Raw genomic sequence first — 23,057 nt, forward strand, 5'->3', positions numbered from 1 at the left:
CTAGTGCAGGTACCTACCTACTGCCGCTGCCGCCGCTCTCTTTACTCCCACTCCCAAGTACCTTCTCCAAGGTACCTACCTACCCAAACCCAAGGCAAGGGCCCCAAAAGTCCAATCCCGCGCCAGACCCAGACCAGACCAGACCAGACCTTCTCACCCACTTCCTCCTCGTCTTCCTCCTCCTTCCTACCTACCTTGCTCCTCCTTTCCATGCCCCCCTCCCCCCCAGGCCCAAGGTACCGCGCACCACGCACACCACGTACACCACGCACCACCACACGCACCAGCACCCAGCATACTCCGTCCCCAAGAACCACTTCGCTTGACCTTGGCCTGCTGGGGACCTGACCTTCTCTCTTCCTTCTCCCTTTCTCACCCCGTCCAAAATCATTAAACCCCCAGACCATCCTCCCATTCCCAAACTCTTCTGATATCTCTTTTTTACAAGACTCTTCTTTTCTTCCCATCTCTCTTTTCCATTCTCTCCCTCTACTTCCCTCCTCCTTCTTCCCCTTCTCTCCTCGTCGGAGCCGCACATACCTCCCACCCCCCGTTTCTCTTGCCATCTCATCAGGACTGACCACCCCCGAGGCACATCATCCCGCCCATCGACACTTCAGACATTGCCCGTCGCACGCTTGCTCATCATCGCGAATCGCATCGTGCCAGCAAGCACCAAGCACGTCTAGTCGCCAACCAGTTCCAGTTCCTGCGCAGGGTCCCTTCGTCGAGCTTTTTCTACCTTCTTGTTTTGCCATTGACGCACCGTCTTCCACCAACGACCCCTAATTCATTCGACCCCAAGGTTCCACTCCGAGACCGAAGGCGCCGATTAACACCAAATCACCCATCATCAACAATATCAGCACCTTGACGGTCTTGATCTGCGTAGCCGAAATCACCCATCATTCGCTTGAGGTCGAGTTTGGGTCCTGTGGTCTACAGTTGTGCCAACACAAAACGTTATTTCCTCCCGGGCTGGACTCGATTTAAGTCTCAAAAAATCAATCAAAAAGAAAACTAGCAACGATCCCATTACCGGGCTCATCCAACCAGGGCAGCGCCTTCAATCAGCTTTGCGGATCTCCGTCTCGCAAACCAACACACCATTTCTTTGACTCTTCGTCACCTCCGCAATCCTGCCGAGGCGAATCACCCGCGCGACCTCGCTCTCGAACCGGTCAGACGCGACCGACACCCGTCGTCAACCCCCATCACAACGAATTCGACAGCATGTACTCACAACATGCCGCCGCGGGCATGGCCCCCCAAAAGCCAGAGACCTTCATGCTGAGCACCGAGGCCCAGCAGGCGTTGCCTCACGACGCCCAGGTCGCTTTGCAACAGGTTGACAACCGTAAGTCGAAATTGAATCGGTAATTCTCAAAGATCTCAATTGACTCGTCTCCCAGTGAAATACTTCCTCATTTCTGCTCCTGTTGATTGGCAACCCGATCAGTACATCCGCAGATTTCTCCTTCCCACGGGCGAGTACGTCTCTTGCGTTCTCTGGAACAACCTCTTCCACATCTCCGGAACCGACATCGTCAGATGCCTGTCCTTCAGATTTCAGGCTTTCGGCCGGCCAGTGAAGAACTCCAAGAAGTTCGAGGAAGGCATCTTCTCCGACTTGAGAAACCTGAAGTCGGGAACCGATGCATCGCTCGAGGAGCCCAAGAGCCCCTTCCTCGACTTCCTCTACAAGAACAACTGCATTCGCACACAAAAGAAGCAGAAGGTCTTCTACTGGTACAGCGTACCCCACGACAGACTCTTCCTCGACGCTCTCGAGCGTGATCTGAAGCGCGAGAAGATGGGTCAGGAGGCCACCACCGTCGCCGTTAGCGAGCCTGCTCTGTCATTCCAGTACGACTCGTCCCAGTCGCTCTATGAGCAGCTCACCAAGGCCCAGCAGGCCAACTCCTCGTCTTTCAACGCCCAGCAGGTCACCTTCTCTCAGTCCCAGTCCACCTCGCCGATCATGAGACCCATGGACAACATGCCGCCCCCGCAAATGATTCCTCAATCAGTTGCTCCTATGCAGGATGGCATGGAGTCAATGGTGCCCTACGGAGCGATGGGCATGCCTCAGCAGATGCCTCCCCAGCAGATGGTCAAGAGGGAACCCGATTTCGCTCGCGTCCAGTACAACCAGAACGGTGTTCCCATCACCCAGGGTCACCAGAGACACGCTTCGATGCCCGCCTACGGCCTCGAGTACTCTCCCGCCCCGTCATTCGTCTCTTCTCAGTACGAGGACTACAGCAACCGCGGAATCTCCTTCGAGCCCATTACACCTCCCCAGCAGGCCTTGGGCATGGCCGCCGAGCCCGCCTACATCGCCAACGAGGAGACCGGCCTGTACACCGCCATCCCCGACCACATGGGCGGCAACGTCAACGGTCTCAACGGCATGATCCAGCTTCCCCCCTCCAACCTCGCCGGCCCTCAGTTCTCGAGAGCCTATGGTTCAAACAACGTCTACTCCGTCATTGAAGGATCCCCCACCTACAAGCAGAGGAGACGGCGTTCATCCATCCCGCCGTCAATGTCAGCCATTGCCGCTGCCACTGCCCAAGCGCAGGCACAGGCTGCCGCTCAGCAACAGCAACACCAACAACACCAACAGCAGCACAGACCCTCGGATCTCCGGCGGTCGGTCTCTGCATCCGTCGGTCCTGTGGCTGAAGGCGACGAATCTGCAGACAACTCCCCGCCCGGCCTTGCCTACAGCAGCTCCGCCATGTCCATGGTAAGCCAGCAGCACAAGGAGATGCTGGACCTGTCCCGGCACGGCACTCCGCTGTCCACTGTCGAGGGCAGCCCCGCTCTCAACCCCATGTCCCTCCAGCAGCAAGACTACTCCCACCTCCAACACGATGATATGTCCGGTGATGGTTCCATGAACGGCGCTCCCCGGCCTGGCATGCAGGGCCCCAACGGTGTCGTTCGCAGAGCCCGCTCCGCGACTGTCATGGAACTTGGTCCCTACCCCCAGAAGTCCCACTCCTGCCCTATTCCCACGTGTGGTCGTCTCTTCAAGAGATTAGAGCACCTCAAGAGGTAAGAACCAGACTCGATTCTATTTGTGATCAACCAAAAAAAACGACCTGCCTGAAATCTGACCAAACCTCCAGACACGTGAGAACACATACACAAGAAAGACCCTACATCTGCCCTTATTGTAGCAAGGCATTCTCCAGATCAGACAACCTAGCACAGTATGCCCCAACTTTCCTTCATCTCATTTCCTTTGTCATTTCCTTTGTCAAGAAAGATGTAATGTGGAGCGAGACCCCAAGCGATGAAAACCAACGTCCAAACCGCCGCGCCACAACACAGACATCATCATCATCACTACGCAGCCACCAAGTTTTAGGGGGGAACCCACCTCGTCGCATAGCATGGACTGACTTTGATGTTTCAACAGACACAAGCGTACTCATGACCGTGGTGAGAACGGCGAGGCTGCTCTCAACTTCTCCGGCGAGGAGGAGGAAGAGTACTCTGGCGAGGACCAGCTGGGTTCCCTCGAGGAGGCATCGCCCAACTCCGAGAACGCCTACGTCACCGCTTCGCTCAACGGTATTGCCAACGGCTCGACACCGCCGACATCGAACGGCATGGCGCAATCGTTCAACAGCTTGCAGACGCTCAGCATGCCGATGACCATCAGCCAACCGGCAGTGAACGCGAGCGCCATCATGTGAGAGACGACACCTCACGAGCTTCGGCTCTCGTTATGACTGGAGTTACGTTTCCTTCGACACGGTGTTACTTAGAGGGCGGCATGGCTATGACAAAGGTTTGGAATGGGTTAGGGGCTTTTTCTTTTTTCTTCATCCATCCAGAAGATGGATTTCGGCACGCGTTAGCGACTGGACAATTGCTCCTCTGGCTCCGGGCGAATTTTTTATTTCATTTTCAGTTTCATGTGTTCAGCATCGAGTCTGGCCGACGGTCTCAGACACCAAAAAGGAAACTCGCACACATAGAGGTACGTACGGAGAGACTGGGAAGATCTCGACGTTTGAAAGTACCCGTCGAAAAGGGAGATTTTTATGCATGAGCTTAGGGTCGATATGCGAAGAAGAGAAACGACTCGCACATGTATATATAGTTTGTTTCTTTTTCCTTTGTGCTGGAGAGGCATAGTTGAGAAAAGAACACTCGCCAGAAGGCCAGATGATACCAGGGGGAGAAGACTGCCGAGCATTCCTTTGATTGCTCGACAGGGGTTGCCACGAAACAATAAGCAGAGTCTCGAATGTTGATTCACCTTTCCAAGTCCGGTTCCTTGCCAGTGATGTGTTCTCGAATGTGACTTATGCTCTAAAATTGTGAGGACTAAGACGGACTTGAGATGAACAGGTTTGTGCGTGCCAGCAAGTGGACATGTATTGAGACCCAGTCACGTGTAAGCATTTGAGCATTATGGACGGAGAACAAACAATTTGCGTAAAGCCTTGTCTCTTTCATATCTACTGCCTTGAGAAAGACTATGAGCCGCTGCGAACGTGAGGCACCTATTACTGTAGGTATATAAGGGCTCGGGAGTCTTGCGGCATGGTAGATGATCAGTCTACCTCCTCCCGCGGCCTCCTCTACCACCACCACCACCACCTCTCCCTCCCCTTCCGCCCCGACCTCCACGTCCACCGCCGCCGCCCTCGATATTCCGAACATCCCTCTCGCTCAACCTCAGCTCGGCGCCCCTCATCCTTCCAACATCAAGCCCATCAAGGCCCCTCTGTCCAAACCTACCCCCACCGCCGCTCTCCTTCTTCGTCGCCTTCTTGGGCGCCTCCCTCTCCAACACGATTCCGTTCTCCCTCGCCGTCTTCCTGCGCTTCTCCTCGCGCTTGGCCGTGCTGGCGACGATGCCCTTGCGCATCGCCATCGGCATCTTTTCCTGGACAAAGATCGATTTGACGCCGGACACCCCCTGCGCGCCGGCGAGGGACCGCGTGCGCAGGTCCGTCTGGCGCTGGCGGAGTTTGCCCTCGGAAAAGGACTTGGAGGCGGCGTTGGACGGGTTGGAGAAGGGGGAGACGGCGTGGCGGGCGAGGAGGTGGGATTCGGAGAGGAGGCGTTGGAGGGCGAGGTCGTTTGCGAGCATGGACTTGTCGTTTTCGTCGTCTGGGTCGTCGGGGGCTTGTGCTGCTGTGAGGGAGGTTGGAGAGGGGTCTGTTTGGGAGGGGGGTTTGGAGGACTATGAGGAGGAGGAGGAGGGAGTTAGTGAGATGGTGAGATGTGAGGACGGGAAGGGGGGAGGTATACCATGAAGGCCTTGAGTTCGCGCTTGCTCATGCTGACGACGGGCGGGGCGTTGGATTTGGTGTGGTCTACGACCTCGATGACGGGGTTCTCGTCAATGTCGTCGTACGGGATGTCGCTGTCCTCGTCGCAGTCGTCTTCTGTCGAAGCTCACTCTCGTTAGTCAATGGTCTTCTCCATAGCATTTCTGGATATTACGCCCAGCGGGTTGACTTACCCTCGTCGCCAGAGAGACCACTCCACTCCTCACCCTCACCCTCCTCGCCGTCAGCACCCTCGTCCTCAAAGATGTCCTCTTCGCCTTCGTCTGCCTCCTCATCGCTCCCGCTCGCGCTGTCCTCCTCCTCCTCCTCTTCGGCCTTGGCCTTGCTCTTCTTGCGCTTCGGCGCGCTCTTCTCCTCAATCGGTTTAAACTGCGCCTCAAAATGCCGTCTGAAGATCTCTTGCGCGTCTAGCATGGATGTATCTTCCTCCTCCTCGTCCTTTTCCTCAGCCTTTCTCGCCTTCGTCTTCTTGGTAGCCGTCTTCTTCTTTGTCGCTGTCGCGGTGGCGGAGGATTTCTTGAGTCCCTCGGCGCTCTTCTTCTTTTTCAATGCCGGTGCAGCAGTCTTGCTCAACGTCGTCGTAGTGGGCTTGTTCGTCTTGGTTGTCGACGCAGAGGGCGCCTTGCGCTTTCCGAGGACCGAGGCCATGTTCGCGGTCGCAAATCGAGATTCTGAGCTTGTAGGTTTGCGGTCGTTGCTCTTGCTCAGAGAAGCGAAATGTGGAATGTACAGTAGAGGACACGGTCGTCCTCGATTCGTTGCTGCGACCGAAAGCAGTGATTGTAGCTTCGTTGTCGTACTCCAATTGTTACAGTATTGTTGGGGTAAAAAAGTCCTTCAGCAACCGAAACTTCTATGCAGACTACCTACCTTATCGCGACAATCTTGAAAATTTCAGTGGGTCTGAGAGAAGGTCCCCTTTCTCAGCCTCGTCCTACCTGTGGCTGGAGAACATCCTCATTGGCTGCAGCCTCCACCACATCAATATGGATGGGAGGGGGGTGTCAAAGACGTCAAAAGACGTCAAAGCTTCTATCAGCCTTGGTGGGATGCTAAAAGCCCCCAAATCCCCCCTCTCCTCACAAACCATCCAGTGTTGTCCATTAGATGCGACAGTGACTGCACAACTAGACACGTCGTCTAGGCATCTTGCATGAGAGCTCACCTCCCACAGCGAAACAACAACATGAGATGAAGAGAATCCCCCAGACACATGCGCACAGCAGGTTGATCTGTCTCCAGAGGAGAAAGAAAAAGAAAGTTTCCTTGGATCTGACACGTCTTGCGACAGGAACCTATGTCCTAGTCCCTCAAAGTGCCAAGAATAGCCCACATCCAATGGACCAGATGAAACCATCACCTGGGCGGACTGACATATTATCAGAGCCTTCCTGTGGTTCACCACCTCCATGAGTACATTGCTTAGGTAGATGCCTACCAAACCCACCAGTGCGCCATCTCATCCAACCCTAGTTGGTCGACGCACCAGCGCCAGCGGTGCGCTCACATGGCATGCACCAAAGGAACAAGGGGGAAGAGAACAAAATAGGTACTTATAACACCAAACTAACTCTGCTTGTGACAATCACTGCTTGTGACAATCACTGCTTGCTATCCATCCCAAAGACCCCGTTTTCATCACATCTCTTCCTTCTCCAGATGCACACTCCCCCCATAGACCCCCTTTCCTTTACACGCTATAGGTCACACAAAGACATCAGAGGAGATTCCCTAAGACCGCGCGGCCTCAAGTTCCAGCTCCAATTGTCGGATCCTCTCGCTCTGGTCCTGAGACCCGCCAGCGTTCACCTTGCGCTTCAGCCCCTCGACTTCGTCCGACAGCTTGCTAATCTTGTCGTTCTGCTTGCCAATGAGCTTGGTCTGCTGCTCGAGCATCTGTCTGATCTGATCCAGAGATGACTCAATATGCGTCGAGGACGCAGGTGAGTTGGCAGATGCAGGCTTGACAGGGGACTGTTGTGCGGGAGGCGACTTGACTTGAGCAGGGGAGGCGGCCTTGATAGGCGAGGGAATCTTGGCCGGCTCGGCACGGACAGGAGCAGGAGCTGCAGCAGGGGCTGCGACGCGCTGAGCTGGTCTCTGTACCTCCTCGAAGCTTGAGTCGTCGTCCTCATCCTCAGGCTCAGCAGGCTCGTCATCCTTGAACTTGTTGGCCATGTTGGACATGGAGGCCTGCTGCTCCTTCATCGAGGGAGGGGGTGAGCGTGCCACCGGAGTAGGCTCCGGAGCGGGGGCAGGCTTTGGCGCAGGCTTCGCAGCCGGAGCAGGAGCCGAGGCGATCACGGGAGGCTTGTAGTCAGAGGCAACCTCCTTCGGGGCGGTACCCTCGTACACACTCTCCAAGTCGATTTTGGAGGGGATGCCGGTCTTGCCATCGAGCCAATCCTTGGCGCTGACGGCAGGCTTGAGGCCAGTAGCAGGGGGGAAGATATCAGACTGGAAGGTTTCGGCTCTGCGGGGAACAGTGAAGGAGATGGGCTCGATGTAGCTGTCGTTGACCGTCTTGTAGGCTCTCATGACTTCATTCTCGTGCACCTACGCAGCGTTAGATATGGCTCTCTAAATATTCCACCACGCGCTCGTGCTGAAGTCGACCTACGTTAATGCCACGACGGGGAACGAAAGCAATGCCTCTTTGGGGTTCGGCGGACTTGTACTCGCTCAGGTATTCGAACTTATCGTTCTCGTACTCGTAGTATCGGATGTTGCCGTCGCTGTCAGAACTGTCAGTACGCCAAGGACTATACTCTGCTCAATGAACTACTTACCCCTTGCCAGCAAGATACAAGCAGTTGGATCCGTCATCTGTCTGTAATTTAGCAACTGTCCCTTATGAAGCGTAGACCTCCAACACTAACCCCAGAAAGGCATGATAACACCAGAGATGGAGTCCAGCATGCTGAAACCTCCAATCGGCTCACTGCGACCAGGCTCCCACAGCGCAAGCTGACGCTCGCTCATGCGCGAGAAACCAGCCGTGGCGAAACGGTTGTGCTCGCCCATCCAGACGGCTCTGCTGTTCTTGGCGCCCGGGTGGCCAGGGGCCTCGTGGACCGGCTTCTCGGCGCGCACATCCCACACGCGGATCTTCTTGTCGCGAGATGTCGTGACCAACATGGAGCCGCTGGCGTTCCACGACAGACTCTGGACAATGTCGTTGTGCTTCAGGGTGTGGGTGGGCGAGCCGGTGGTGATGTCCCAGAGCTTGATCGTAAAGTCGCCGGATGCAGACGCGAGAATGTTTTCCGCAGCGGGGTTGAACTGGACCTGGCCGACCTTTCTGTATGTTACATATCAGCATCATGGTCGAGAAAGCGGAGTGGGAGGAGAGGAGGTCGCGGGCGACGAACCTCGAGTGACCAGCGAGCTTGCTGACGGGAGAGACATCGGCGGGCTCGTCGGCATCGGTGTAGAGGGTGAAGTTCTCGGGAACCTGCCAAAGGAAGACCTTTCCATCCTCAGATCCAGAAGCAATCACGCGGTCGTTGAAGGGGTTCCTAGCACGTGGTCATCAGTATGATTGTCGCGTGCGCTCGCCGTCGTCGGTGGATGGTGCGCGCGGGTCGCGGCGTCGCGGGGATCGGCGTACCAGTCGGTATCCAAGACGGTGGCGGTATGGCCTCGAAACAGCGGGATCTGGTCGGGCACCTTTCCCTTCTCGCCAAGGGGGATGACAGCGAAAGCGCCGCCACCGCCGGCATCCCAATTGACGGAGAGGTAGTCGGGGTTGGCCTAAAGGTAGCGAGTTTCTGGTCAGCCTCTTTCTCTTATGTTCTCCTATCGACCCCGGTCTTGCCCCCCATCAATTGTCTCGGCAGGTGGGCAAAAGAAGCAAAGGAGCGAACCCCTTACTTACCTTCACCAAGTTGGTATCCCAGGCATTTCGGCTGATGTGAAGGTTATCGTAGCAGAACTCCTTCCGGGTCGGCTTGCCAAAGACGTGTCCTAGACGAGAGGAAACCGGGCGTCAGCAGTCAGCTCGTCCCAGCGCAACACGTTGGCATGCGACAGTCAAAAAAAGACCCACGATATTTCGACGCTCGCACAAAGCGGCCCGCCATTGAGGATGATGTATGTTTTGAAAGACCCGGGTGGCGGGAGGGAGGAGGGGAAGGGGTCGGTAAAGAAAGAGGCAGACGATATGCAATGCTGCGTAGGGAAAAGCGACGTAACCTGCGATCTCTTGGTGATCCAAAAGGGGAGGATTTGGTGTAATAAGATAGCTGGGAGCTGTTGCTGGCGGGCCCTTCCAAAATAACGAACTAACGGGAAGACGAAGTGGGTGCTGCCGCCCGCCTGCTGCTGCTGCCAGCCCACTGCAATTCCAGCAATCCATTGCTCTGGATGGGTACGTACCCACCTGCAATTCGTGCCGCTGCACATTACCTTCGGTACAGATGGATACCTTGGTGAAACTCCCCCGGCCAGCTGCGCCCCCGTGGCTTCCCTTCACTGACAAGAACATCAATGGAGCAAGGGTCCAGCAACTTTATGCACATCACGACGCACGTGATGCATACGCTCCTCACCTGGGTGACTACGAACTTGACAAGGCCTAGGCCTAGTGAACTCAATTGCCCTCGGATTATGACCTAAGTAAACGAGGCAACAGATGTCACGACACGAGAATGCAATGCCAAATAGTTTAACGATAAAAAACCTCCCATTTTAGTACAACATGATACGTACAACCAAACGGGCTACCCGACTCCTAGAACAATGCTCAAAAGAAGCCGAGTGCGAATTTAAAACAACAAGCTCTCAATCTCCGGAATTTCCTCCATCGCCATCGCCATCCAAACCATGCCCAAACGCCATCCTGTCTGCCAAATTATTAGATATTCAGGCAAGCGCGCAGTCCACAAGACACAAGCCATCGCAACAGCGGACCAAAGACAACATGATGATCCGATCACGAACTCCAGGTCCAAGAGAATCATAGATCATGCCGTGCCTCCCCATTACGTCGTGTCCCCTACTCGTGCCGATCATGCCAAATCATCAAGAAAAGAAGGGGGTATTAGTTGAATGTGCTCTTCGTCCGTGAGTGCACCCGTCGGCCCTCTTGCCGCCGTCGCAGCGCCTCCTCTCTCTTGAGGATGAGCTCGCACCACTTGCCCTGCTTGCGAGAACCACCAACATCGTCCTCGCTGTCGCCGCGACCAGTACCAATGAGGTCCGTCAGAGCCAACAGCCAGCCTTGCTTGTCCTCAGCAGTGTCGGCGTAGAAGTCGATGGTCTCGCCGTTGTTGAAGCGGATGCGGAAACCCTCCTCGACAAACATGTATCCTTCTTCTTCCTCGGCGAAGGCTGATCGCCGACGTCTGCCGCCCTTGCCGGTCGTCTCTCGCTCCGTCAGGGCACGCCGATCGTCAATCAGCCTCTTGGCATTAGCCAGGTTGATAGTAGCTCGGGGTTGGCGGGTAGCCTCGTGGTAGGCCGTGAGCTTCTGGCCAACAAGCTTGAAGTATCGTCGGCGCCAGTACTGCGATGAGGTTAGCACATATTCAGTATGAATCGGACACGACAAGAGACTTACAGGGCAGTCGCCACCCTGTTGGCTCAGGTGACCTTCCCAGTTCTTAGCAAGGCGCTCCTCCGCAGCCTTAAGCTCTCGGATGCAAGAGTTCATGCTCTTGGGCATGTCCTCCTCGGTGGATCCCTTGGGACGGGGTACAAAGAGCAACTGGAGCTCCAACTTTCCAATCTTGTAGGGGGCGCGGCGGACAACAGCAGTGTTACCACGCTTGCTCTTGACGCTGGAGGCGAAGGTAGCCTCTTCAGTCGCCCACTCGTTGAAGCAAGCCACGTCAACGACATAGGGACGGCCGTAACAGCGCGACTCGTGCTCCTTGAGGCACACGTACGAACGAGCAAAGCTGCCATCCTCAGCCGCGAGTGGAGACAACAAGTCCCAGGCGGTAGGCGCGACCTTCATCTGTCTAGCCTGAGCAGCCTTTTGCTGCTCAGCGGCCACACGCTCCTCCTCTTCGCGCTGGCGCAACTCCATCTCCTTCCGCTTCTTGGGAGACGCGAACACCCTGCTAAAGGTAGACGTCTTGGGCTTGCTAGCCTTAGTAGGAGACTGCACGATCACCTTCTTGGCAGGCGCGGGCTTCTCCAGCTTCACATTGAGGGTCAGCTGGAACTCCAGGTCGTTGGGAACCACAAGCTCAAACTCCTGGCCGACGGGAGCGTTGCGAGCAAGCTCAAGCCAGGCGGTTGTGACACAGTGGACACCATTGTCAAGCGTCAGGCTGAACCAGGTACGCTCAGCTAAAGAATTGTCAGTAATCTGGAGACGAGGCTTGGAAGGATGGAACATACTTCGGGGAATGGGCAGGTCGAGATCCTTGACTCCAAGAACCTTGACGAAGAGGCGGCCACGCTCGCCGCTTTCCTCGGTCGCAAGCTCCGGGTTCAAGTCCTCTTCGGCCAGAGGGTTCAAAGTTTGAGCATTGCTCTCCTGGCCAGGCATAGGCGGCACAGGACCACTTGTGTTGGCGCGGCGTCTGATGCTCTTCTGTCTGGGCCTACCGTTCCAGGGCTCGACGGTCCATGACTGAGGGCGGTCTGTCTTAACGGGGGAGTTGCCAGCAGATCGAGTCTTCCACATGTCAGAAGACTCCTTGTCGCTCGCTGTAACAACCTTGGTGTTCTGGCGCATGAGGTATCCGCGCTGGTTCTTCTGGTTAGCATTCTGTGACACTTTCCTGTCTGGTGAAATGATTTTATTCGTGGTCGCGGTCGGCTTGGACACTTGTCTGCTGGTGCTGCCACTTGCGATGCGAGATTTGGGGACTAGTTGAGAAAAAGCAACCTTTTGTTGTTCAATGACACGATCGAAATCTTGGTCAAGGCTGAGGCCAAAGTCAAGATCCAATGTGAGACTGCGCTTCTTGAAGCTCGAGCGGCGGTCCACGAATTCTTCGTCGTCGTGGATAGTGGGCTCTCCCTGCAGATCCCTTGACAGCCTGTTGCGGTGGCGTTCAGGAATGGCTGGAATGTCGGGCACCTCGCGACTAACTTGGCGCCGGGCTTCCCTCATGGCAATGATGTCAGAGGGTGTGTTGGAAGGCCTGGTCTTCAACTTGGATCCAGATGCCTTGATTGTCGCCTGCCTCTCCGGAATAGCAGGAGATTCCATGGGAAGCTCGTCGAAGATTTCTGATTCAGAATCGGACATGGGTCGATGAATAACAGACTCGGGCGTACCGGGCTCCTCCTCATACTCTTCATCCTCTGGATCACCCCAGCCGGAGCCGTCGTAGTCAGGCTTGGAGAGATGCTTCGGGGTCACAGGGCGCTGCATTTCAGCCTGGAGCTCCGTCATCTTTGGCGGGGGCTGAAGCTCCTCGACTTCCTCGGCAGACGGCTCCGGAGGCGGAGGAAGCATGAACGACTGCAAGCCCTTGGAGAACTCGTTCTCCCTGCCCTCGTCGTGGAGTTCGGGGAGGCTGTGCTTGCGCTCAGAGGCAGTGTCGACAGGTGCATCGACTGGCATCTCTGGCGACGGCTCCTTCTCGACCTCGGGTTCGGGCTGAGGCTGTTCAACAACCTCACCCTGAGGCTCGCTTGTAGGCTCAATAACCTCTTCAACCTTTGTCTCGGGTGTCAGCTCCCTGACTGGGAGGTCTGCTGGAGAGACAGCGCGTTGCTCGGGCGAGCTGAAACCCTTGTCAGACTTGAGCTCCAGAGGTCTTATCTCTGAGGCCAAGTCAAATGTCTGGAAGGGGCTAGCAGCACGAGGTGTGAGGATGTCCTCGTCGACCTGAGTGACCTCGGGCTGGCGAGCCGGTCCGTCAGAGTAATGGCTGGCAGAATCGGCATCGTTCTCGTCAATGTCAGACCGCGCGTAGAAGTCTGTGATTGACTCGGTGTCGACATCAGAGGCCTCGTCTCTATGGATAATGACACTACCCTCGTCGCTAAGCTCGGAGATGTCATCCAGGATGGAGTCTTCCGTTGAAGGAATTGGGACATCCGGGTCAAGAGGCAGGGGCAAACGACGCTCAGGGCTGGGTCGCTCGGGGCTAGAGCTAGGCGCCGGCGAGGAAAAGTAGTCACCTCCTTGGTCATTGGCGCCACCATTGACGCGACGCATGATGGACTCACGGGAGATACGGCTAGGCAGCTCGTAGTCCTCGAGGGCAGAGATATCTCCAATGGTATCATCGGCCTCATCTGCATCAGCGGAAAGCATGCTTGACTCGGCTGTCTCAGTATCGGAAGCGGGGCTTTGGATTCTATCACGTTGAGCACCGCGACGAAGGCGACGCTCTCTCTGCTGCTCGTTGGCAGACTTGTGGTCGTCTGAGAGCATCATAAGCTTCAGTCTCTCTTCGAGAGTCATCTTGCCGTTGCCAATGCTCTGGATCTCGTTCTTGCTGGCAGCTGCCGGGGGCGGCGGTGGCAAGCTACGGTGGGCTCCCACCATTCTCTCCGCTGTCGCGGACAGGCCAGGAGAAGACCGGGAGTCACTGAAGGCGGGCGAACCACGGGCGGGTGAGCCCATGCCGGGAAGAGGAGGCAGGGGGCGGTGATCCGAAGTTGACGAGTCAGATCGAGTGTGTTCTGTGCGGCCGATACGAGGAGGAAGTGCATCTGGCATGGGGCTTCCATCGAAGGGATCCTCCATACGCTCGGCAGACTGTCTCCAATCGTCAGGACCGACGACGGGAGTCTTGTCTGTGTCCTCTAGCGACGCATCGAAGCTGTCACCCTCCATATCGTGATCTCCAAAGTGGTAGTGTCCGTCCTCATCGTCCTCGTCATCCATGGAGTCGAAGCTGCCCTCGCGCGAGTTGGATCCTATGGAAGAAATGTCTGGCGTGGCCATCTCATATTCGTTGATTTGAGGAGGAGCCGCGTCAAAAGTGACGCTCTTGGCGTGGCGATGAAGCGACTTTCCAGAAGGAAGCTCGCGATCGTCGAAAGAAGTGTCGGCCGACCAAGTGCCGGTCTCGGGGTCGAAGCTGCTCTTGAAGTTGCTTCTCGAAAGGGAAGACTTGATAGGGGACCCTTGGTCCTTGCCCGGGCTGCGCGGCGGGTTCGCAGGGTTGATTTGCATTGGTGTAGAACCCTTGGTAGGGCTCGTTGTCGGGCTGAAGATGGGAATGCTCGATCTGCTGCTGTTGTTGCGCTGGTGGCCGATGCCTCTGTTCAGAGAATCAGAAGATCGGAGGCCATTGATGATTGTTGTTGTTCCGTCATATGAGGGCCCAGAATGCTTAGCGAGAGGACGCTCAATTTGGGGGACTCTTGTGGGATCGTATTCCTGCTTCTGCTCGAGAGCGAGAATGTTGCTGTTCTTGACTCGAGAGGCTCTTTGGAGGCGTTCGATGGATGTGCGTCGGGTCGGCGAAGGCGAGCCGTGACGTGTGCCGCCGTATAATCCGCTGTTCTCGGTGCTGATGGAGTCCAGGTTGCGCTTCTGCCAAAACAGTCTGGGAGACGTAGTAGTCTCTAGTGGGGACGACTGGAATGGAGAGGAGTCGGTGTTGAGGGTCATTTTCTATACGACAGCTGTTAGTGGAAATTCTGAACGGGGATTGTGTCTCAGACACGGTCCGCTTACCTTGGAGGGCTGCTTGAAGCTCGGTGAGTTCCGCCTGAGGTCTGAAGGAGAGAGCTCGGAAAGGGGGCGAGGGATGCCGGTGCTGGCTTTGGTAGGAGGGGGAGATCCTGGAGTGCTGCTGCCTTTGCTGATGCGCAAAGGATGTACCTGTTGCAAGAGTGAAAGTTAGTCGCGGGCAAAGCGATATCAGAGCAGCGGCGTATGTCAGAACTTACGGGATCCTCAGAAGACGCCATTTTGTGTGATGTTGTTGTGACTGCGCAAGCGCATTGGGGGGAAACAATCGCAGTACGTGGTGGTAATGGCGATCAATACTCGAAAGAAAATTCGATGTTAAGCAGACTCTGCTGCGGTGCGTTCCGGGGTAATTGCCGCAAGGTTCAGAGCGGATTCGCAAAGATACACAAAGGGGAAAATGCGGTAGAAAGACTTTTGTCTGCTAGAATGAATGTTTGACTTTTTTCTCCTTGGGTGGCTCTCGGGGATGCGTGCTGTCAGATGCCGATTCGGGTCATAATCGAAGGGTAATTCGGTATGGGTTGTTGATGACTGGAATGGGCAGAGCCGAAGTATGGGGATGCTGGGTGATGAAGCTGAAGGGGGGGAGGGAACAGCGCAGAACGACAGCAACACACACAAAAAAAATCAAAAAAGGGCGATGCCGCCAAAGTGCAGCAACAGGTAATGGGATAGCGTTCCTGACGGCGGTCGTGGTGAGAAACAACAAGAGGGTGAACGGGACGTTGTGTTGTGATGCGTCGATGTGGTCGAGTGTTGTTTAAGGGCAGCGGGCGGTATGAGTTGACGTTGAGGCGGGGACTCGATGATTGGTGCGCGGAGGGGAAGAAGTAAACAAACAAGGAAGGCAGCTCTTTGTCGGTGGCGTTGCTCCTGGCGACCTTGTGTTTAGTGTGATTTTTGGCGTGACAGGGGTCGATAAAAGACCGGGTACGTACCTTTGACGGGAGAGTTGGGACGAGGGGTTGTTGGCAAGCCGCAGGCGGCAGCAGGCTTTTTCGAAGCCCAGCATCCAGCCAGACATCCACCCCATCCACCAATCCAGCCAGCATCCAGCATTCAGCATGGCAAGAGATGGGAAAATGGGCCACTGGGGAGAGGGGAACGGCCGACGACCGGGGTGGCTTTGGGCGGGTGTCTGCTGCACGTGCCCACTCTTTCTGTGACGCTGCTCAGCGGTTTACGATGCAATCTCAAGATGTATTCAAGCGAGCAATAGCCAATGGCTGTTCATGGTCTATGCCTTTGATGCCGAAGACGACGAGTTACTGTGGAATACGGATACCTAGGGAACAAGATGCCTACTCTAGAATTATCTATCCAGTCTTGATCGTCAGCCACTGCTACGGCGTCTGCAGGGAGAGAGACTAAAGGCAAGCCAGAAAAGCAAGCATCCGAGGCGAAAGAGGGGAGCCACGGGCAAGAAAAGGAAGGACAAGAGAAGAGAGAGGAGAATAATATTCATCAACAACAACTTGATTTTCGTTTCTGTGCGCGCAAGGACTGTGCAGCACTGCATGTACGGAGTGCTGCTTATGGCCCGAAACCATCAGGCTTACTCTCCATCTCATGCTTGTCCGGCTTCCCCCCCTCGTCAATGTTGTTGTTGAACCATGATAATTCTCCGGGCCAACAGCAGCTGAGGACATGGGTTCTTGCAGCTATTGCAGTCCATGGTCAAGTCATCGTGATGGCTTACTTACCCAGTGCTCCGTACCAAACGTCAGAGAAGTCGAGACCTTGCCCTTGACCTAGACCTGGGAAGCCCACGCTTGGTTCCCGCATGTCGTGCTTCTCTCCATCACATCGTATCGCACAATCCCATCAGATGGTGGGTTGAGTGGGCTCTGGGCATTTTAGCCCGTCGGCTGGATATCGATATGGAGCTCGTTGTTGCTTTAGACGTTCCCCCTCTGCCCGTGCTCGCCAGGGGTGGGCTGTGTTATGATTTCTCGTCATCCAATGTCACTCTGGGTTACCAACACAACAGACGGAAGACAAGAGAAAGAAAGCTGTTGTTGTTATCGAGCTTGCGGCCTGTACTCGGCTTTTCTGGCTGCCATTGCTTGTCCATGCAACTTGCCATAGTTTTTTTTTCCTCCCCATTGTTATTGTTGTTTTGATGTGTGCTCTTCTTTCTCAATTGCTGATTCGTCTGTATTGATTCGTATACAATTACTCGAGTCTACAAGTACTTTGCATGTGTGTGTATAAAAAAACGAGAAAGATCGTCCGCCGCGCCCGGACTTTGCTCCTAAGAGCTGCACCGTCTTGTCCCCGCCCCCGCCGGCGCAAAGCCATTTTTCGCGAGAATGCCGTCCCATTGTGCAGCGCAATTGACTTCCTGGTGGTCCTGCCTGTCAAGTGTGATCCACGTATCCTCCCCCTCCAGGCTTCTCCTCATCCTCCTCCTTCCTCCTCCTCATCTTCCGATCGAGTCCACAAGAGCCAGGAGCACCTGCTGGCCCCCAAACACTGCGCAATATCCTGGCCCCTCCCTCCTCTTCAGCCCCAAGAGAGGAGCCACGACGAGGAGGAGCGACAGACGAAAGAGGGGCCAAACAACAACAGACTTTCCGATCCGACGCACACCATCGTGCAGGGCACGCAGGGCATCTCTTCATCATGTACGATTCGATGCAATGTGCATACATATGTACGTAAGTTTATCTCGCAAGAAAAGCCGCGCCCCCCGGGTCCCATCGGCACGCGAGAGCGAGAAAAACCTACCTATCCTACTCTACTCGTACCTGCAAAACTAGAGAGGAAAGAGGAGACGTTGGGACTAGTGCCTGTCTGCGCCGACATCGTGCGTTTTACACCAGCTCCATGAGTCCATTATGCGTGTTTTATTTCTTTGTGCTCGCTTCTTCTAGCGCATCTGCCCACCGTTGCTTCGTCACACTGGCTGAAACAACATCGCCGCTCGCCTCCAGCTAAGTTGCACGGCCGCCGCGCCGGATGTGACGCCTGTCATCCCAGAACAAGTGTTGGTTTGATTGTTGGGTATGGGCATTCGACTTTTTGATTTTTTTCCGACGATTACTGAGATTTATTCCACTCAACACACTCCTCCAACTTGACCCCGTTGCCGCCGAAACAGTCCAGCGCGCTACCAATCGTCAGGTCCACCTTGCCCTTGCTCAGCTTCTTCACCATCTCCAGATCCTCCAGGTTCCTGCCGCCGCCGGCGTACGTCACGGGCAGACTGCACCACTCGGCCAGTCTCTCCACCAGCTTCTCGTCGATGCCCTTTTGCAGACCCTCGTTGTCTGCTGCGTGGATAAGGAACTCTGAGCAATAGGGCTCCAGCTGCTTGATGGATTCTGCAACACACAGTCAATCAGCCAGCCATGTGACATCCACGCACTTCGTGTCCATCAAACAATGCCGCTAGAAACATACCTTGATTGACCTCCATGTCTGTGATCGTCTGCCACTTGTTCATGGCCACAAACCACCTGTCATCTCCCCGCCGCCGGCAGCTTAGGTCAATGACAAGCTTGTCCCTATCGCCTCCCAACGCCTGCAGCACCGCATCCAGCCTCTCCTGACTGAATCGTCCCTCGGGGAAGAGGTACGACGTGATGATGACCTTCTCCGCGCCGGCGTCAACCCACTCCTTTGCGTTCGTGTCGTTGATGCCTCCCCCAACCTGCAACCCGCCGGGCCACGCCTTTAGCGACTCCCGCGCGGCCTCGGTGTTGCCGGGCCCCAGCATGATGACATGGGCGCCTGTGAGCTCATTGTCTTTGTACAGCCGCGCAAAGTGCGCCGGCGGGTGCGTCGAGACAAAGTTGGTCTTGAGCTCGGCTGTTGTACTGTCGAGGGTGCCGCCGACGATTTGCTTCACCTGACCGGCGTGCAGGTCTATACAGGGGCGAAAGCGTGTCATTTTTGTATGTGTGTTGGTGTATACTCTAGTGGTTTGAAGAAGTTCTATCAACTCGAGTTCCACGGCTGCGTCACTGCTCGACCCCTCCTGTTCAATTTTGTGTGGATGGTGGGGTTGCGATGTCGGTGCAAGGCTAACTGCCGTTCTCTTGTTGTGAGGTTTCAGGCTAGTTTACATCACTTGAATCCAGTCAATTGGAGTGACCAATTCAAATGCCTATTTCTCGAGACCGTACTTTGAATTTGCATTATGTTTCAATACCGTTTCCTCGATCTGCGAGGGAAAATCCGCAGGGACGTTCGTAGAACGTGTTAAGCCGGTACTTCCTTCGGTCCAGTCTTGACCGGCATTGACCCAAATTCAACCCCAAACTCAGGCTTTCGAGCTAATGCTGAAAAAAACAGAAACCCATTCACTTTCTGAAACAGAAACAAAGAACCAGACATATTGGATTCCGATAACTTTAAGAGGATCTCCTTCTCGGTGCAGCGCGAAGCCTTCTGAGAGGGAATCAGGTGGATTTCGCTGCCACGGCGACCCTAACGATACTAGAGCCCTCAACTGGAAATATCCTTCAACAAATCCGGCTGTGTGTTCTAGTGGTTATGATTCCTCGTTCACAATGTGAACACTTGAACTCCGAGGAGGTCGCAGGTTCGAACCCTGCCGCGGTCACAGTAACTTACTCTTTTGCTTTTTGGATGGCTTCCATGTCTATTTTGCTAATTCGAATCCTTTCACTCGGTTTGGCAAGTGGAATGAATGCCTGTTGTTGCAGCCTGATGAGAATGGGCGTGTATGCAAGCCCTCCTGGCAGAGGCAAAGCATACTTATTACGAGACTATGTGTCAACGTCGCCTTGGCACCACGACTTGTTGTGAACTTGATGGATTTGTGGCCTTATAGGCCAAACGCCTTCAGCTGCTGCATCCTGAAATAACCATCCGACAACTCGAATCAATTGTGCCGTCTTGTTGCAGCCTGCGGTCATCAATTCTTAGACGAGGCCCAATCACATTTCGGTATTGTCATCCTACGACTTCATACATTCAAGACCTGCAGAATTGGAGATGGATGGAAGCAACAGGCGGCCAATGAAAGCAAAGCCCGGATTTCCATCCCCGATATTCGTGGTTTGTCTGGCTGAGGCATGGGCAATGGGCTATGTCTGCCGTGTCGCCAGAAATGCACCGCCATGCTGATAGTGTTCCGTCTCTGAACCGCTACATACTTGTACTTCTACTATAGCCATACTCCTTCTCCTCGAGAGGAGTGTTTATATAGCCATATCAGCTTGTGATTAGACGAAGAACCGATACCTGCGAATGTGACACCTCTCTCGTCTCTGCTGAAACTCTTCGCATCACCCGCAGATACAGGAAAACCCATGTATATACCACGAAAGCCCCTCAACAATGTCGCAAACACTGCAATGGCACCCGAATACGCAGTTAATGTAGACAGTGAGCCTTTACACCAGCCTCAAACTGCATACTCGGCCTCAAACACCAAACCCATCGACGAGTCTACAACCGAAACTACAAGCCTCACCTCCAACAGAGCCAAGCCAAAGAAATCCAAGGTAGCCACCAGCGAGTACAGTTGGACGCTGGAGATATGGGCACTCGTTCTCAGCATTGCGGCTCTAGTCACGGCTACTGCCCTTCTATCAGCGTACGATGGGAAGCCACTGTCACAATGGGCGTTCTTCTTCACTTTTAACACAATAATCTCCATCTTAGGCACGGTGTCTAGAGTCAGTCTAGCATTCGCTGTTGGCGCCTGCTTGAGTCAAGGAAAATGGAACTTGTTCAGGCGCAAGGACGATTACATGATCAGTTATGATCGGTTCGAGGAAGCAGGACGCGGCCCCTTGGGAAGCGCCCGGCTTCTGTGGCGCATCAAACACAGGTAGGTCGATTCCCTCTACGTGTGATACCGCTCAGCTAAATGTCATGTCCTAGGCACTGGGTGTCCCTTGGTGCCCTGGCAACCGTCGTCCTGCTCGGATTTGAACCGTTTCTCCAGGCTGTTGTCGAATTCTACGAGAAGGAAGTCGACTCATCAGAGGTGGACGCCGTCGCATCCATCGGCACGACAAAGAGACTCGACGTCGGCAAGGCAGGATTCAGCGGCGACACACCTCTCCAGTCCATCCAAATGCCGGAGCCATATACTCCTGTATCCGTGGAACCAATGTTTCTCGAATACGACTTTGGCTCGCTCTCCGCCATCTGGACGGGGTTCAACAATCTCAGCACCCCCAGCAGTCAGCAGCCCTCCTTCACCTGCGCCACGGGAAACTGCACCTGGGCCCCGTATGCCTCGTTGGCGGTGTGCAGCGCTTGTAACGACATTTCCAGCCACTTGGTGAAGTCCACGGGCATCGCTGACGCTTCGGACAAGGCTCTCACGGTGCCCTGGTCGATGCAGAATGCGAGACTGAACACGAGCGATAAGTTTGCTTACACCAAGTTTGAACTGCCGGCAATGAACTTGAACATATCCAACTTCGATGACGGTAGCGGGCAGCAGGTCGAGCTCACGGCGCAGACCACGACGCAACCTGGGGACACGCTCTCCTTCCAGAACACGAAGGCTCTAATCGTCTCCTTCGCCATGATGAAAGCGAGGGTGAACGCTGCAGGAAGAAAGGATGTAGCCCCTGGAGCCAGGGCTCTCGAGTGTGCCTTGTCGTTCTGCACAAATGTCTACCGCTCGACCGTCACAAAGGGCATCCTGAAGGAAGAGGTACTCGGCTCATACTCGATTCGCAACCTCGACTCTTTCTCTTACGCCTTATCTTCGTCACCTAAAACTGCGGAAAAGATTAGGGTGTACAACAAAATGTCGAATTACACCCTCGACTTCCACTCGGTGGGTGACATGCGGCGAACGGATCTACAGCTCACCCTACCGCCCGGCGACGATGTCGTCGCGTCGATGGGCCAGGAAGACGAGCTATGGTTCAATATATCCCAAGCCACCGCGGCGACAGTGTCTAGTGCCTTTGTGGAGAAGTTTGCAAGACGCTCCGGTTCGGTGGCGTTGAAGCAGCTCGTCTATCCGACCTTTGAACTGCTCGAGCCTGAACAGCCTGCTGTGATCTCGACCCTTGGCACATCGCAGAACCTGTCGTCCACGTTCGAAATCGCTGCTCTCGGGATGACCAAGTGGATGCGAGACGTCTCGCTCCAGACCGCGCCTCACCGCGGGACGACCAGAGAGTCGGTGGTTCACATACGTGTTCGATGGGCATTTATATCGCTCCCTTTCGGCGCGCTCCTCGGTGGATGCCTGTTTTGCTTGTTCTCGGTGGTTGAGACTAGGAGGCTACGACTCCCGGCCTGGAAAGGTAGCTCGCTGGCGGGGTTGACGCATGGGCTGGATGCTGAAGCTAGGGAGCAGCTCAGAGGGGCGGAAAACATTTCAGAGCATGCTAAGCGTATCAAGATCAGAATGATTGATTCCGTGTCGGGGCCGGAGCTAGCCTTATGCGACAGTGCGGATTCAGTAGATGAGGCTGATGGAGACGAACATCGAGGAACGGGTCGTTCTCATAGTCAACAATGTGGCACAAATGATAGGTAGGCACGGATAGCTACCGTTCCAAAATGAAGATAGAACTCGGTTTATCGTGATTCTAAAACTCCATTTTTTGGTCGAAATTTGGCATACAACCAACGAGCAGACACCACATCAACAGCGGTCAAGCATCTCCATGGCATCCACAACCATAAAGCACACTTTTCTGAAGGTTGTCAGATTTCCCCAGGACCGAGTTCTATTCGTCTGGCATCAAGCATCATGTGCTAGAATGGCTCTTCATGAACGTAGCGGTAGCCTGACTCAATATTCCCACGCCTTGCAAAGGCAAGGGCGGTGATAGAACCGTACAAAACGAGACACCATCCTCCCGCCCTTAAAACTGAAAATTGGCTGTTTTGACAAAAAAAGAGGCCTTCAACAAGAATATGAATTTCTCTCGACGCACTCAAACGCCATCTCTCCCTCCAATATAAGGCAATGAGGAGAAATTTACTTGGAATGGAAAACCAAGGAGATTTCACAGCGCAAGACATAAGAGCAAACAACGTCGAATCGAAACGACTAAGTTACGCTAAACTATCCTTCGCCATTCAGGCAAAAGACACACAGACACATCTGAAAGGAATATAAAATTCAACTTCCGGCGTGATTGCCCATCCGCCGCTGGGAATATGCG

General features: G+C 54.8%; 6 protein-coding genes across 6 annotated transcripts; 2 read left to right on the forward strand and 4 right to left on the reverse strand.

Moving 5' to 3' along the window:
- Positions 1-1,026: 1,026 nt before the first annotated feature.
- CTAM01_05827 (STE like transcription factor) lies at positions 1,027-3,710 on the forward strand (the record flags this gene model as incomplete). Its single annotated transcript, XM_060521857.1, has 3 exons — positions 1,027-1,357; positions 1,413-3,063; positions 3,431-3,710. Coding segments are annotated over 3 exons (2,262 nt in total), but the record flags the coding sequence as incomplete, so codon positions are not given.
- Positions 3,711-4,582: 872 nt separating this feature from the next.
- On the reverse strand, positions 4,583-5,969 carry CTAM01_05828 (uncharacterized protein; the record flags this gene model as incomplete). The annotated part of the gene is made up of 3 exons (XM_060521858.1): positions 4,583-5,212; positions 5,281-5,417; positions 5,495-5,969. The coding sequence occupies 3 exons, from the start codon at positions 5,967-5,969 to the stop codon at positions 4,583-4,585; spliced, it is 1,242 nt and encodes a 413-aa protein (XP_060383527.1).
- Positions 5,970-7,052: 1,083 nt separating this feature from the next.
- Positions 7,053-9,403, reverse strand: CTAM01_05829 (WD repeat domain-containing protein; the record flags this gene model as incomplete). The annotated part of the gene is made up of 8 exons (XM_060521859.1): positions 7,053-7,877; positions 7,942-8,056; positions 8,111-8,147; positions 8,201-8,622; positions 8,693-8,839; positions 8,932-9,074; positions 9,199-9,287; positions 9,370-9,403. 8 exons carry the CDS (start codon positions 9,401-9,403, stop codon positions 7,053-7,055), a joined length of 1,812 nt encoding a protein of 603 aa, XP_060383528.1.
- Positions 9,404-10,362: 959 nt separating this feature from the next.
- Positions 10,363-15,155, reverse strand: CTAM01_05830 (PH domain-containing protein; the record flags this gene model as incomplete). Its single annotated transcript, XM_060521860.1, has 5 exons — positions 10,363-10,827; positions 10,882-11,618; positions 11,670-14,856; positions 14,920-15,066; positions 15,135-15,155. 5 exons carry the CDS (start codon positions 15,153-15,155, stop codon positions 10,363-10,365), a joined length of 4,557 nt encoding a protein of 1,518 aa, XP_060383529.1.
- Positions 15,156-17,979: 2,824 nt separating this feature from the next.
- On the reverse strand, positions 17,980-18,832 carry CTAM01_05831 (uncharacterized protein; the record flags this gene model as incomplete). Its single annotated transcript, XM_060521861.1, has 2 exons — positions 17,980-18,263; positions 18,343-18,832. The coding sequence occupies 2 exons, from the start codon at positions 18,830-18,832 to the stop codon at positions 17,980-17,982; spliced, it is 774 nt and encodes a 257-aa protein (XP_060383530.1).
- A 1,432-nt stretch (positions 18,833-20,264) lies between these two features.
- CTAM01_05832 (uncharacterized protein) lies at positions 20,265-22,423 on the forward strand (the record flags this gene model as incomplete). The annotated part of the gene is made up of 2 exons (XM_060521862.1): positions 20,265-20,743; positions 20,797-22,423. The coding sequence occupies 2 exons, from the start codon at positions 20,265-20,267 to the stop codon at positions 22,421-22,423; spliced, it is 2,106 nt and encodes a 701-aa protein (XP_060383531.1).
- Positions 22,424-23,057: the final 634 nt, after the last annotated feature.

Source organism: Colletotrichum tamarilloi (genome assembly GCF_030869305.1).
Source record: "Colletotrichum tamarilloi strain Tom-12 chromosome Unknown Scaffold_15.1, whole genome shotgun sequence".
NCBI lineage: Eukaryota > Fungi > Ascomycota > Sordariomycetes > Glomerellales > Glomerellaceae > Colletotrichum > Colletotrichum tamarilloi.